This window comes from Typopeltis vanoorti, chromosome 4 (assembly GCF_054136105.1).
Source record: "Typopeltis vanoorti isolate ZY-2024b chromosome 4, IOZ_Tvanoo_1.0, whole genome shotgun sequence".
Classification (NCBI taxonomy): domain Eukaryota; kingdom Metazoa; phylum Arthropoda; class Arachnida; order Uropygi; family Thelyphonidae; genus Typopeltis; species Typopeltis vanoorti.
In genome coordinates this window covers 124,184,883-124,201,008 of record NC_143552.1, presented here as the reverse complement: position 1 = coordinate 124,201,008, position 16,126 = coordinate 124,184,883, and the positions used below count along the sequence as shown (strand labels likewise).

The 16,126-nt window shown below is 35.3% G+C and overlaps 1 protein-coding gene across 2 annotated transcripts in view; it reads right to left on the bottom strand.

Moving 5' to 3' along the window:
- LOC150107652 (sperm-associated antigen 7 homolog) overlaps positions 1-16,126 on the bottom strand; it is a 129,621-nt gene that overhangs the window by 52,386 nt on the left and 61,109 nt on the right. Inside the window, exons 5-6 of one of the 2 annotated variants that reach the window (XR_016548254.1) lie at positions 14,861-14,950; positions 2,365-2,577 (exon numbers count right to left, since the gene is read on the bottom strand). Coding sequence is in view for 1 of the 2 variants with exons in the window: in XM_090391985.1 (XP_090248111.1) it covers positions 14,861-14,950 (90 nt within the window). In the remaining variant the exon portion in view is untranslated. The remainder of the gene's footprint in view (positions 1-2,364; positions 2,578-14,860; positions 14,951-16,126) is intronic. The other variant, XM_090391985.1, reaches the window with a different exon arrangement.

The window sequence follows — 16,126 nt, the reverse complement described above, 5'->3', positions numbered from 1 at the left end:
GCCTTTTCCAAATCGACAAAACTTAAATACAGATCTTTCTTATATTCCCATGCTTTCTCGACTATTTGTCGTAAAGTGAAGATCTGATCCTGACAGCCTCTATTTGGCCTGAATTCAGCTTGTTCTTCACCAAGCTTTTCTTCCACAATTCTTCTCAACCGTTTCTCAAGTATACTTGCATAGATCTTGCCAGGAACACTCAGTAGGGAAATACCTCTGTAATTCTCACATTCAGTTTTATTTCCCTTTTTATATATGGGTACTATGAGTGCTCTACTCCAATCATCGGGAATTCGTCCCTCTGTCCAAGCTTTCTGAACTATGCAGTGCAGCCACTGTAAGACTCTTATACCACTATACTTCAGCATTTCTGGTCGAATATCATCTACTCCTGCTGCCTTTCCACATTTCAAGCCTTTGATGGCTTTTTCTACTTCAAGTATGGATATGTATTCCTGACTGCATGCCTGGTCAGTGTTTTTTATCACTGTGCTGTCATCACTGCTTGTTTCATTTAGCAGTTTTTCAAAGTAATTACTCCATACTTCAAGGATATCTTTTTCTCCTGTTTTCATTTCACCTTTATCATCTCTAATTCCTTTTACAGCACTCTTTCCTCCATTCCTAAGCTTCTTCAACAACCTCCAGAATATTTTGCCACCTTCTTGATATTTATTTTCTATATTCTTGCCAAAGTCCTCCCATGACTTTTGTTTAGCTAGTTTTACACACTGTTTAGCTTTCTTACATTTGTCTCTGTATTCTGTAAGAGTAAAAGCTGACTTATTTGCCAGGAACTTTTGATATGCTTTCTTCTTTTCCTTCACTGCCTCTTTAACTTCCTGTGTCCACCAGGGAGTTCTGATTTTTTTATCCTTGCACACAACCTCACCACATGCCTCTCTGGCAGAATCAATCAATGTTTCCTTCAGAGTTTGCCACTAAATCTCCAAGGTTTGATTCCTGTTCTCAAACTCTTTCATTTTCTTTTCAATAATATTTCTGTATTTTAGTCTACAGTTCACATCTGAGAGCTGCTCAACTTTTATTCGCTTTAAAACTTTCTTACATGTTATTCTTTCCAATATGAAATTCAATTTTATCCTGCTCAAGACTAAATAGTGATCACTTCCAATTTCAAATCCTCTGTACACTCTGGTGTCCTGCACCAGGGAGAAAACATCACTATCAACAATAACACAGTCAATGAGACTTTTCTTATTCCTAGCCTCTTCTCTCCATGTGAATTTGTGCACATTTTTATGTTGGAACATGGTGTTAGTAATAACCAGTCCATGGCCTGAGCAGAAATCCAACAGATATTTGCCATTATTATTAGCTTTGCTCTTTTCTCCAAATTTTCCCAAAATATTTTTGTATGTCTCACAATCATTTCCTACTCTACTATTTAGATCCCCAACAAGGACCAACTTTTCCTTTTTCATTGTGTCAGTTGCTTTTTCTAAAGCCTCAAAAAATTCCTCCACTTCTACCTTAGTAGAACCTTCTGTGGGACCATAGGCACAAATAAGTCTCATTGTCCAGTTACCCATTCTCATATTTGCCCACATTACTCTACTTGAGACTGACTGCCATTCAAGAAGATTAGCCTCGTATTTTGTGTTGAATACTATGGCTACTCCTTCTTTTCCTTGATTGTCATTGCCTGAATATAACATTTTGTATTTATTGCTCAGAAAGATCTCACCAGTTTTGGTCTTTTTTGTTTCAGTCACCCCTATTATGTCGATCTGGTACTTATCTAATTCCTCAGCTAGCTCCATTTCTTTGCCATTTAGGCTTCTTACGTTCATAGTACCGATCTTTAACTCTGGTGATGTTGAGTTGGGGTTTGTTTTCAGATTTGTTCCAGTAGCTGACTTTTCGCTGTTCGCCCTGGTTCCCTGGCAAAAACAACGGGGGCCTTGTTTAACCGGGCGACGCCCCAGTCGGCATGAAATTTTGTCATGTTGTACCATCATTTTTTATTTTGGTTTAACCAATAAGAATACAATTTGGTCGGCTAAATCCCAAATTGCCAGCCCATCCTCGTTCGTTCAGTATCAAAATAGATACCCAACAGGGTGCACCACAAGAAGGTGAGGATTGGACATTAGGTCAGAAGCCCTGGTCGGTTCTCCGCATTCCTTTAAAGGCTATGTGGAGGTCTCCTCTCAGTTATACAGCTTTGACCTTTAAGCACCCCATTTTGTAAATTTTGTAATGATATTTTGTAAAGCATAAAATATGCAATGCATTTGCAACTTGATTTTTTAAAATTAAAAATGTGTGAGTATTTTATTTCATTGAATATACTGGATACTGGCTGATATTAAACATTTTAAATCCTTATTTTTTACTTACTTTTAATCCGTAAAAATAAGTAGGTCAAATTGTTGGTATACAAGATAAAAATTCTTAACATGATTCAAAAAGATTTTTGAGGTTCACTGAGATGTTCACCAATGCTGGACTGAATAAAGTAGTGACTGGAGTCATGCGAGAAGCAAGGAAGTAAACAAAAGGGAGTGACATGCACCGACTGCTGTAGAAATGACTGGTTTGTTCAGAGCAAATCTAGATGCACAAAATAAAATTGCAAAAGAGTAACTACTTGTGCTTTTATGATTTAAGAAACTTATATAATAGTTAATAATGGATGGATTTATAGGTGATCCACAAGAACACCTCATACAGATTATAAGCAAGAATGGAGATACCATATGACCTTACACTTTGTAGATTAAAGATAGAGATATAAGGTGCAAATACTGGACAATAATTTAAATGGGACAATTCATTTATATAAAATTATCTAATACGTAATTTTCAACAACCTTTAATGGGTCACTTTCAGTGCAATCAGAAATGAAAGTATAATATAACCATTACTTTTAATAATCAATCAGGAACAGAATAATTAATAACCTGAATGTATTCATAAAAGCATGAGTAAATCAGGAGCTATAATATCATTTGAATTCAGAGAAAAAATTTACTTGTGTATATTGTCATCATCACATCATCAATTTCCTGATATGTAATCTCAAGAAATGTACTGGATACTATAACAATATACTACATGATTAAGCTTACATTTATTACTGATCTGCTATTACCAACTTTTTTGAGGTGTTCACTGATTTAATGTGACTGAATAAAGTAGTGACGGAGTACTATAACAGTCTTCAATAACAGCCTTTGCTACTATAACAGTCTTCAATCTATCTGGGAAAGCTTTCTACTGGATTGTGGTATGCTGCTGCTGCTGTGGTAATTACCATCCATTCTTCCAAAAGAGAATTAGTGAGATTTGTCTATCATGGTCAACATTCCAATATTGTCATGTCTATACACAGTAATCCCTTGATTTGCATAGTTTCAATTAGTGCACTTCTTGAATTAATTTCAGGTTTATAAATTGATACTGAGTCTTGATAAACATGGTCTAAATTCAATTAATGTGGTGTTTGGTTAGAGTTAGTTCATTTGAAAAAAATAAACCAACTGTAGTTAGACACTGCATTAATAAAATTTAGTGATGATGCATGAAATCCGTCTACAAAATGAATGACAATACACAAACCACCTCAGTTTTTTCCACCAGTCACTCGTGAACACGTGCTGGTTGCTCGTGTTTACCAGCAAATGCAACATTATTATGAAGTATGGCAATGAAGTGACATCAAGCAATATGAGATTTGGAAACATCTTTTGTTACCTTGTGCAAATGATTTTGCTGGTTTTCGCAAGCAAGTGGATAATGTTATTGAAGACATAACTAACACCAGAAAAGAGTTTGGTTTAGATGAAGTGAGTGGACACAATAAATGTTGCAAATTACCTGAATGGCATCCAGAAGAATTAAGTAATGATGACCTCCATAATTGAAGGGCATGCACATGGATATAGATGCCAAAGATCGTAAAATGGACAAAAATGTGAAGGCAAAGGAGATAAATATAAAAGGATTTGACGTGACATTTGGCAATTTAGAAATGATCCTTTGAGCAAAGTAAGCAAGAACAGCTTACTTGCTTGAAGAAGGCTTTTACCTGCTATTGCAAATGCACACAAAGAAAAACGAAAGAAAAAAATGGTTCAAACTATCCCATTGAAATATTTCTCAAATGAATAATTTTCTATTGTAAGTAATAAACTTTGAATTGCAATAATTAATTTATATTCTCCTTTACAATATACTGCAGTTAAAATGGTAAAAAAACGTGGTTTAAAAAATTTACAAAATATTTTTAAAGTCCATGGACCAATTATAACTTCTCTCTCTTTTTTTTTTTTTTTTTTTGTATGGAATATTATATTAAATTAGCAATTCTGTATAAGATGTGTTTTCTCTTGGTACATTAGCTGCATTAATCTAGAAATTACTGTGTGTGTGTATACACATCCTGATCAAAACTATTAGGATTACTGCTCATCCCAACTCTGTTTAATATCAAAGGCATTAATACAGAATTAGTCCACCCTTTGTTACTGTAACAGTCTTCAGACTTATAACAGGGCTCTGTGCAGTCCAGTTGAGTTTAACACCCATCTCATCAAACCATTCCTGCACAGACCTTACTCTGTGGACAGGAGGCACTGTCTTGCTGATACAAGAAAGAGATTTAACCAAGCTGTCATCATAAAGTTGGAAGCACAGAATCGTTTAGTATGTAGTATGTCATTATACCCAAACCCTTTCAGCACTAACTTTTGGAAATTGGTAGGCAGCTAGTCTCCAACCTCTGCCAATGTCAGCAGCAAATAACCAGACTAACTTCTCAAAAACTGTTATTAATATTTCAGGCCTTCCTTTATCCAATGATGAAATATCAGTTTTATCAGATTAGATTATGTTGTAGCTGCCAAAACCATTCCCATTATGTACTTTATGTATAGCATAGATAAAGGCCTTCCGTTCATCATCATCAAATTCCTGACATGTACCCTCAAGGGATGTACAGGATATGATAGTACTACATGAAAAATTTACATCATTACTAACTTCCTATCTACAATTTTCCTCCAAATCAGTCTGTTACTTGTCAAGACTCCACCATTATCAGATCTTATATTTTCTATCATCTAAGGCACTTTGTACCGTATCAATCCACCTATATCTTGGTCTTCCTCTGGTTGTTTTTCTGATCTTTCCTCGCCCATTCTGTTTAAGTGACCATACCACCTGAGATTAGCTCTGCTAACGCATTCCTGGATGCTGACAATGTCAAGTTCTTTCCTAATATCTTCGTTTTTATATGATATTGCCATTGATGCCATCTGTTCACGTCTCCAATCTTTCTCAGGACTCTCATATCTGTGGTCTCTAGTCTTTGGTCAAGTGTTTTACTTCTGACACAGCTCTCAGATCCATAAGTTAAAATTGGTTTGAACACGGTCTTGTATACAGCTAATTTAGTGTTTTGACTAATTTCTCTCTTATTCCAAATAAATTTATTCAGTTGACTTCCTACCATACCAGCTTTACTGATTCTGTTGTCTATTTCCATATTTAATTTATCATCTTCACAAAAAAATTGTGCCTAAGTAGCTGAAATGTTTTACTTGTTCTACAGGTTCTCCGTTCAAAACACAGTTGACATTTTCAACAATTCTACCTATTTTCATTGTCTTTGTCTTTTTAATGCTGACCTTCATACCATATCTATTACAACAGTTATTCAATTTAGTCAGGGAATCTTGCAAACTTGTAGCGGATTTATTTAGAAGTATACCATCATCCACATAAAGCAAAGAGCTGATATTAACATCTCCAATTCTGATATCATGTTTAATACCACTTTCCTTCATAATGTGATCCATATAGATAATGAATAACAGAGGGGATAATGTACATCCTTGTCTCACACCAGATTTAGCATTAAATTATCTTCCTGTACTTCCTTCAATTCTAACTGCTGATGTACAACTCAAACAAAGACTAAGTATTGCTTGATATAATGCCCCATTGACACCATATAACTGTAGCGTATTGAATAGCTTCTCTCTTGGCACCTTGTCATATGCCTTTTCCAGATTAACAAAACTTAAATACAGATCTTTGTTATATTCCCATGCTTTCTCAACTATTTGTCGTAAAGTGAAGATCTGATCCTGACAGCCTCTATTTGGCCTGAATCCAGCTTGTTCTTCACCAAGCCTTTCTTCCATAATTCTTCTCAACTGTTTCTCAAGTATGCTTCATAAATCTTGCCAGGAACACTCAGTAGGGGAATACCTCTGTAATTCTCACATTCAGTTTTATTTCCCTTTTTATATATGGGTACTATGAGAGCTCTACTCCGATCATCGGGAATTCGTCTTTCTGAACTATGCAGTGCAGTCACTGTAAGACTTTTATACCACCATATTTCAGCATTTCTGGTCAAATATCATCTACTCCTGTTCATACCCTTCCGCTCATATACAATTAAGTTTCAGTCAGCATATATTTTATTCAAATCAACATCTCCTCAAAGCCATCTATTGAAAAATGAATTTCATGATAAAACGTAATAAGAATATAGCTAATGCTAAGGTTGGCAAAGGTTGAGCAGTTGTTGTTCATGATAAGAACAATTACTTTAGAAAACTTAATCTTCTACTTTGAGTTCATGCTACTTACAAAAGCACTGATAAAGACCCAACTCAAGTACAAATCAATAAATCAATTTATTCCTGTGATGAAGAAACCATAAACAGGCTACAAGTTCATTATGCTTTTCCTCCTAGACTTTATGGTCTTTCTGAGTTCCATAAAGAAAATGTTCTGTTAAGATGTATAGTGAACTGTATAGGATGACTGGCTTATAAACACTCAAGATACCTATCTAATCTTCTCTCTCTCTGCTACAGGAAACTCTGATTCTTTCATAAAAAAAACAAACCAAAAAAAAAATAATAATAGATTTTAAGAATAAAATTTCAGGATTATCCTTACAACCCACAGATCTAATAAGTTTTGATGTAGTCTCACTCTTTACAAATATCCATCTGACTGATACAAATGAATTACTTCATAATAATTTTCTTCTTGATACTGTAAATTAATTTGACTTTGTCATTAATTCAGAATACTTCAGTTGTCAGAATATATTGTACAAGACAGAAGGAACAGTCATCGGTCTCCCATTTTGTGTACTTATAGCTACTTACTTTATGGAATATTTTGAACAAATTCTCAACATTTTTTCACCTAAACCATTGATTTGGTACAGATATACTGCTGTTTTTGTTTTATGGACCACCTTTTTGTTTGATCTTCATGAATTTCTTGAGAAAATAAATTCAGTAAACCTAAGAATCAAATTTACTTTGGAAGTAGAAGATAACTGCCTCCCTTTTCTGAATGTTCTCATTCTATGTGAACCAAACGGCAGTCTACACTTCTCAGTATATAGAAAACCAACTTATACTGGTAAATATGTCGATTCTAACTTACATCATCATCACCCTTGTCAGAAATATGGTATAGTCAAATCTCTAGCTGACAAAGCACATAAAACATGTTCAACCAATTCTCTTCTAAACAAGGACTGGTCTATTATCAGAGCTACCTTTATTTCTAATGGATATAATATAAAAAATATTAATAAAATAATCAATAATTATGGCCTTCATCTTAACAGTCCTCAGGAAGAAGTTTCCAGAATTTGTCTTCCATATGTTAAAGGACTTTCAGAAAGATTAGCAAGTCTTCTTCACTAGATTGACCTATAAGTCTCTTTCCATCCAGTTCGTAAACTAAATATCTTCTTTATCACTCCAAAAGACAAATATCCTCCTCTTTCTTATCCTGGATTTTACAGAATTCCTTGTTCTTGTGGTTTATGTTATTATGGGTAGATTGTTCTGCACAAATTTGTCTTGAAGAACAAGAATATATTCTGCTTAAAGAGCCCAATAAATTTGGTTTAGTAAGCCATGCCTTAACTTCAAAATGCAGAATTCAGTGGAATGATATCACAGTTCTACAAAAAAGCTATTCTCTTCTGGAAAGACTGTATAAATAAAGCTGTGTTTCACAATCCTTAACAAAAATGATTGCCTTAAACTTTCTCAATTTTGGGAAGTTATCCTAAATAATACTCACCATTCATATGTTTCATAAATTATAATTAATTAATTTCTTAATATCTATTAATGCAGATGTAGTTTTTCTCTTGCAGTCAATAGCACATATATGTGCTTTCAATTTAATTATTGCTTACTCTCTCTCTTTTTTTTTTGTGTGTGTGTGCACGGCTATTTTCCTGTGGTGTATGTTTCTGTAGTGTAAAATGAAACATAGCCAAAAATTCTACAAATAAACAATTTTACATAAGTGACTTTTGTAATTATTTAGTATTATAATGTCTTCCACTTATGTCTCAATTTTCAAATCTACTGTGCTTTTATTCTTGAAATTTCCAGAGAAACTGATTACCTCTGGCACCAAGGCCTGCTCAGTAAAACTGCCATCCTTTAGTCTATCTACTGTCATCCATCCTCTATAACTGAGCAGCTAGCTTTCTTTCTGGTCAATCACTGCATGTCATGGTGGATAGCTTGGAGTTTCTTTATCCATCTAAGAATGCTTTGGAGATCTGTTTCCCAGTCCACTAACTCTGTACAAATCTCAAAGTCAACCAACCTTGAATAACGTTCATGTTTGAGCTGGTGCACCAAAAAACTGCCCTAAAAATTCTTGATGCTGTCCAGGAGAGGATGATACAAGTAACATATGAGTGAGCGACCTGCTTCAATCACTACTTCCCAGATAGCCTGTTTCAATTCTATGTCATTTCTATAGATACTTCCATGGACACTGCTCTACCAAACAGTCAACCCATCATTCCTCTACTTTCCACTGCCTGTTAAAACTCAAGTAACAAGTATGCAACAACCCTTTACAGGCAGTGATACTAGTGCAAAATCATCAAACTTGCTTCCCCTCTTCATGTTTTATTCTATCTGCCTCTGTTCTCTAGAACAGTCTTTCTTACAAAGTGTACATCAACACCAATAATATCTACCTCAAGCTTTTAAAAAATATGTCAATGTTACTTCTTTCCCAATATGTTATCACTACCTGTTTTCTGTGATATATATATATATATATAAATAGAAAATAAAATATACCATCAATATATCTTCCTGTACTGAAAGTTTATTTTTCACTTGGTTAGACTATAATAAATTTAGTTTAATCCTTTATCCAAGTGTGAGCAAACAAAGTTTGCGCCTGAAAGTATCTTCAGGACTGGGGTAAGTTGGTACAAGCTAACATCACTCCTATCTCAGTATCTCCCATAATGCAAAACACATCTCCTTGCAGATATATATAATGTCATGCATTAAGGGAAGGGCCACTACCCAGTCTAGTTTGGACCTTTATTGAGGTCTCTTCAGTGGGAGCCAGGCCCAAGTGGAGATACCAGGCAGAAGCATTAGCAAGGTCATCTCTACCTATAGGAGTTGCCAAATGGTGTGCCATCTTTTTATTAAATTACTCTGGATTTACAGAAAGATGTTTAAAGTTTATTTTTCACTTGGTTAGACTATAATAGTGTTATACCACCTTATCCTAGTCCTGAAGATACTTTCAGGTGCTTTAACTTTGTTAAAGGATAAAGGATTAAACTAAATTTATTATCTTCCTGTACTGATTTTATTTCTGTAAACTGAAAACTGTAAGAAAAGAGTATTTCTTTACCCTTTCTTTTCATATGGAAAAAAAGGTAAAGAAATCTAGGAAGAGAGGGCTATTATTAGTTTTTTGAGTAAACTCGATTCTTTGATGGACTAAGCCATCCTTTTATCCATTTCACCAGCTTCATATCTATTCCCATTTGTTCCAAGTTATGTAACAGGGTCAAAATGCCTTTGTAGACTAGCTAGCAAAATGATTGTGGTGCAGCCATTTCCCTTATCCAACTTGCTACTTTATCACAGAAAATAAGTAATCACTATCCCCCCCCCCCTCCTCGAGTGTCATATTCCTATTCGCTCATTACTGAATTTTCTAACCCTATCTTAGAGCCTGTTTTAAGTAACAAATTATTCTGTCTGCTTTGAAGTCATTTGGGACAAACAGGCTGGTCAGGGACAATGCCATTTCTCTTGCACTTTTTCATAACTCATGAGCTGATATCCCATGGCTGTTTTCACAGTGAGTTTTTTAATATTCAAAACAGTTCATCTAACTCTATTCTCACATTAAACCTATCATATTAGCCAATACATTAGCTCTACTTGCATGATAACACCCTCACAAAATAATCACTCAAGTAATTCAACTATTTCTTCTGAAGCTGTCACATTCATACATATATATATTAATTTAAGTTATATTTCCATAATAAGAATCCTTCATTTTACTTGTACCATGGTAAAAACACTCCTTGAGATTTTCTTTGGAATGCTAGGCTTATTTTTTCTCATAATCCGATTCTGCTCCCCCCCCCCCCCTTATGCAGGTCAATCATTCTTCTTGCCATTACTTTTTACTGCTTACATGACTGCCAATCACATTTCTCTTTATACTTCCTCAGTTTTTTTTTATTTTTTTTAAACATTTTTTTTTCTATACTCCTGCTTGATGATGCTACTCTCGTTTAATCCCCACTCAATTTATTCATCTGTTCTGGGTATGTAGTTTCTTTATATAATTCTTTCCTTTTGCTTTTTCTTGAAACAATTTCCAGGATATGCAAGTCTGATGCTTTTCTCCACATCCCATGCCCATTTCCCATATATTTACTGGCTCTGCAGTTCCACATGTCCAAAGGACAATTTTAATTACTTGATTTGCAGTATAGAGCTATGGACATTACTGCAGTAGTACAATGTAACATTACTTGTTGCATCTCTGACATTTACTTGGAATACCATATAAGTTAAAATATTTGAAGATAAAAATTTTCCTTAGCAGTGAATAAGAAAGTAGGAATCCAAAATTTTTATTCCAACACCATATATGTATAAATTAAGGGCAATGAATCAAATTGTAAACATATGATTGCAAATCCTTTCTTTTCGATGTTACATGTTCGGCATTCATTATGACACAATTTATGTATATTACTATCATGCCTGAATGATAACTTAAAATCATCTGGAGTACATGCATGTATACACAAACAAGACATGTCACTGTGACAAAGTAAAGAGTAACTGATTTAGACAACCAGTGACTCAAACCTGACTAATGGTGGGGATATATATATATATATATAATTATTCCTTTTAAGAAGAAACAGTTTTACATTTCTATGTTGGATGCTCTTTCTTCATTACCAGTCAAACTTTAGATGGGCATAAAAGCACAACTAAGTCACAGAATTCAACTTCCCAATTGGAAAAATCTGCAAACATCACTCTACTTGATACTGCCAACATTCAAGAATTTCATCTTCATGTTTGATATCAAATATTATGGCTTCTTCCTATGCTCCCTGATCCACACGATAACATCTCAGCTATGATTTAGAAGGATCTTACCTGTTTCACTTAACCCAATATCAGCATGATATTTCTGCAATTTTTCTGTTAGTCCCTAACTTTTTTCCACTGATGTTGTTCCAGTAGTTGAAAGTCCTAGCTCTTTGACAAAGGCAGATAAACAAAAGGACACCCTAACAAAATCTGTAAAGAAAATGCAAACCAAACAGAGCTACAGTACCAATGTAATGTCCAAACATTTTGGAGTTATGCTCAGTTTATAGGTATCAACTAGGCAGTGAATGAATGAAGATTCAATGGTTTGGAAGATTGTTAGCCAAATTATATTCTGTATTGTCCAAAATTTAAAACATTCCTGATTTTTAATACCTACCCCCACCAACAGACACGAGAGAGGGAATTTCTTGAATAGATGGGGATTGCATCATTGGAGAAAAAATTTTTGTGGAATGCTGTTCCAAAGAATAAGGCTATATGGAATGAAGGCATAAGATGAGAATTTGGTTTGATATGTCTGAAGATGAACTGTGAATGATTTTGACCAATGGCAGATTGTATTTTTACATGATTAGAGGAAATGGTAGTGACCAGTTCAATGGAACAATGCTCATGAAAGTACCTATATGAAAAAAAAGCCATAATGCAAACACAGAGTTAATATGAGAAAGTGACTGGGGGGGGGGAAGAAGCCTGTGAGAGAGGGGGGCTATCAATCAGGTGGACTGTCCTCTTCTGTCAAGAATTTTTAGGGATGTTTTTAATGCACTAATCCCAAATGTGAAAACAATATTCTAAAGTTGCATGTGTTTAGGATTTATTTTGAATGAGTTTAGGATTTATGAGGTGTTAAGAGTTGAGAAAGAGAGAAGTAATGTTCTAAATGGAAAAGAATACCAAATTTTTTTACAGGCCAAGGAGGCTAGGGATGTGAGATATGTTTATGCGAGGATAGGCTAGAGTGAAAATCTGCAAAAGAAGGGAAACTGATCTTTAGTGGAAATTAGAACATTATTAAAAGTAAGAGGGATAGAAATAGTAGTTCTCTTCTGAGCAATAAGAGACGATTATGTTTTGATAGCATTTAAATTCGATAGATCATCCTCACTCCACTTGAATGTGATGAGGAGATAAGTGTTTTAAGGTATTGGTTATGAAAGATCTTGAAGCTTGAATCATTTGAGCACTACAAGGTTTCTTGAACTAAGAAGAGAAATGGAGCGAACTATCAACAAAACTATGGATAAGATTTCAAGTTGAGAGAGGGAGAATGATGTATAGGAGGAGGAGAAGTAATGATATAAGAGTAGAGAATACTAGGGCACTCCAGCACTGATAAAATGTGAGGAAATTGTCAATCCAATCACAAAGGACAGAAGGGAGACCATAAGACAGTAGCTTTGTTGAAAAGACCTTGATGCTAGATATGATCAAATGACTTGGAAATATCAAGAGTAACAACGTGACCTTCTCCATATCTTTTCATGGACTGTGTCTTAAAGGTGGGTAAGGTCAGTGAAGAAGTGTGTTGAAGAATGAGAATTGCAGAATACATACTGGTGATCACTGATGGGTCTACAGACATTGAAGAATCTGACTGCTGATGATCTCCATCACTTGAGGTGAAGGCAGCGGGATGATAGGATGATGGCTGACTTATCTCCCTTTTTAGAGAGGTTAGATAAAGGCTTGCTTCTATGTATTGGGTAGATGCCAGGTGAGTATGACAGCTTATATAGTCAATACAAGATAGATGTTAATTCCAAAGCACAACTGGAGTGATATCACCTGGACTAGGAGACTTATTAGTGTTCAAAGCAACTGAGATTTTTCTGATATCCTCTTGATGAGAGATATCAGAGATTCAACTAACTACCTACAAGGTAGTTAGTGGAATCATGGAAGGAGATTTGCCTTGGGTGTTGTAAATGAGTAGGAGAAAAAGACTGACGTCAAGAGGTCTGCATTATTTTTAGATGTTACCACTCTACCCAATATCAACATGAGAGAGAGAGAGAGGGGAGGGGGACAAGATAAAACAGAAGTTTTGGCAGAAGGGACCAGAAGACATAACTGCTATTTCAGCAGGAGGCAACCTTAATACATCTGTGTCCTTACAAAGTCTGATTTGGAATGCATTATTGATTTTTTTTACAGTTACAGGCTCCAGTGTAAGCTGAGTGAGAGGAAAGAGTTTCTGAGTCACTGAATGTATGATGAATTTTTGTCTTAGACTGCTTTTGGCACATTTGTCAGAGAAGAAGGGCTTGAATAGAGGGATGGGGGTTTTAAGTGGAAATGAGGAATAAAGGAACTCATTCCTTGTGAGGAATAATGAGCAATAAAGGCACTCATTTGTAAGAATAATTTCAGTTATTTGATTGGAGAAAGTGAATAAGGAGAGTGGAAAAAATAATTAGACCATGAAAAAGAGAGAAAGAAATCACAAAGATTATCCCAATTTGCATTGTTGTAGTACCATAAGATACGAGGATGAGATTGGCTGGGAGATCAATTATTTGTTCTACATATTTTTAGTAAAGACAATTCAGGCACAATTTTTAGTGAAGACAGTAAATTAAATATGGAAATAGACAACAAAGCTGGTATGGTAGGAAGTCGACTGAATAAATTTATATGGAATAAAAAGGAATTTAGTCAAAACACTAAATCAGCTGTATACAACACAGCGTTCAAACCAATTTTAACTTGTGGATTGAGAGCTGGGTTAGAAATAAAAAACACTTGACCAAAGACTAGAGACCACAGATATGAGAGTTGTGAGAAAGATTAGGAGAGTGAATTGATGGCATCAATGACAGTATCATATTAAAAACGAGGATATCAGAAAAGAACTTGACATTGTTAGCATCCAGGAATGTGTTAGCAGAGCTAATCTCAGGAATTATGGTCACTTAAACAGAATGGGAAAGATTAGCAAAACAAGTGTTCTCCACCAGGTTGGAAGGAAAAAGATCCAGAGGAAGACCAAGATACAGGTGGATTAATACAGTAAAAAGTGCCTTAGAAGAAAGAAATATAAGATCTGATAATGTTGAAGTCTTGACAGATAAACAGATTGATTTGGAGGAAAATTGTTGATAAGAAGTTAGTAATGATGTAAGGCCTTTATGTAGTACTATCATAATATCCTGTAAACCCTTAAGGATACATGTCAGGAATTTGATGATGATTTTCTATTTTTCCCAATTGCAACTTTTACCACTAATCTCCAGAAAAACATACACATGACAGTTTTACTAATTAAAACTAAAAATTATTAATGCAGTCAAAATTGTAATTTTTAAAGGTTAATTTGTTGGCTGCATCTCTTAACAGATGACATTATCTTATAAGATGTATAGGTATTGCAACACCCTCACAAGTAATTTAGAGTTTCACGAGAAATCAAACTTACTTTTTGCTTGGCTACTTCTTTCGCTTTTTCTGGATCCCATTCCTCTCCTTTCCTGTAGGCTAATAATTCATCATCTGAAGGAGCAAATTCCTGGAAGAACAAGGATTTGTGTTAAAGAATGTACATCCTGTAAAAATGAGATGCAACATATACAGAGTCCATCAAAACAAAGTTGGATTGAATTATGGTAGCAGTGTGTAGTACGATGTTCTCTCAAAAGATGTTGTTACTCACACGAATACTAGCATCAATACGTGACACAGTCAAACAAAATGGCCGAGGCACGATTGTCTTTCGAGGAATGTAACACCATTTTAAAGTGGCATTTCAAATTTGAGAATGTTGTTGAAGTTTAACGACGGAGGCATGAGTTTTCAACACAACCTCCAACATGCCTCACAACATGCCTCATAACAAGTCCTACTTCCTCAGCTGTGGTGTTGAAACAGTTTACACACTCGCCACAGAAGTCTACAACACAAAGTGCACATGAGACAGGAGTTAGCAGTGCAAGTATAAGGCACATTTTTAATGCAACTAAATGGAAAGTTTACATCCCAAGATTATTACACGCAATGAATGAAGATGATCCTGATCGAAGAATACAGTATTGTGAGTGGTTTCAACACATGGTAGATGAGGATGAGGAGTCTGTGAGGAAGATGGTTTGGTCTGATGAAGCATAATTTAAGCTTAATGGAAACAGTGAATCAGCATAATTGTGTCTACTGGGCTCAAGAAAATCCAGACGTTCATGTAGACAATGGAAACAGTGAATCAGCATAATTGTGTCTACTGAGCTCAAGAAAATCCAGACGTTCATGTAGACAAGGCAGTCAATTTACTGGGGCTCAATGGCTGGTGTGGATTGTCACCTAGGGGTTTAATACGGCCATTCTTCTTTGAAGGTACTGTTACTGGTCAAGTGTAATTAGACATGCTACGCACATCCATTTTACCTGCCATTCATGCACTTTATGGGAATAATCAAATACTCTTCCAACAAGATGGCACACCACCACTACCGAGATGTGAGAGCTTACCTCGATGAGAGTTTGCAGGGACAATGGATAGGACAAAGAGGTGCAGTTGAGTTCTGCCCCTACGTTGTCCTCATTTAACACTCTTGGACTTCTACCTATGGGGGACTCTAAAGTATGTAGCGTATCATAGAAACCAGCTACACTGGTGGCCTTTTGGAAAGAAATTGAAATGACACTCGCAGCAATTCCACTGGACACTTTGGCCAACATTGCCAAGCAGCAG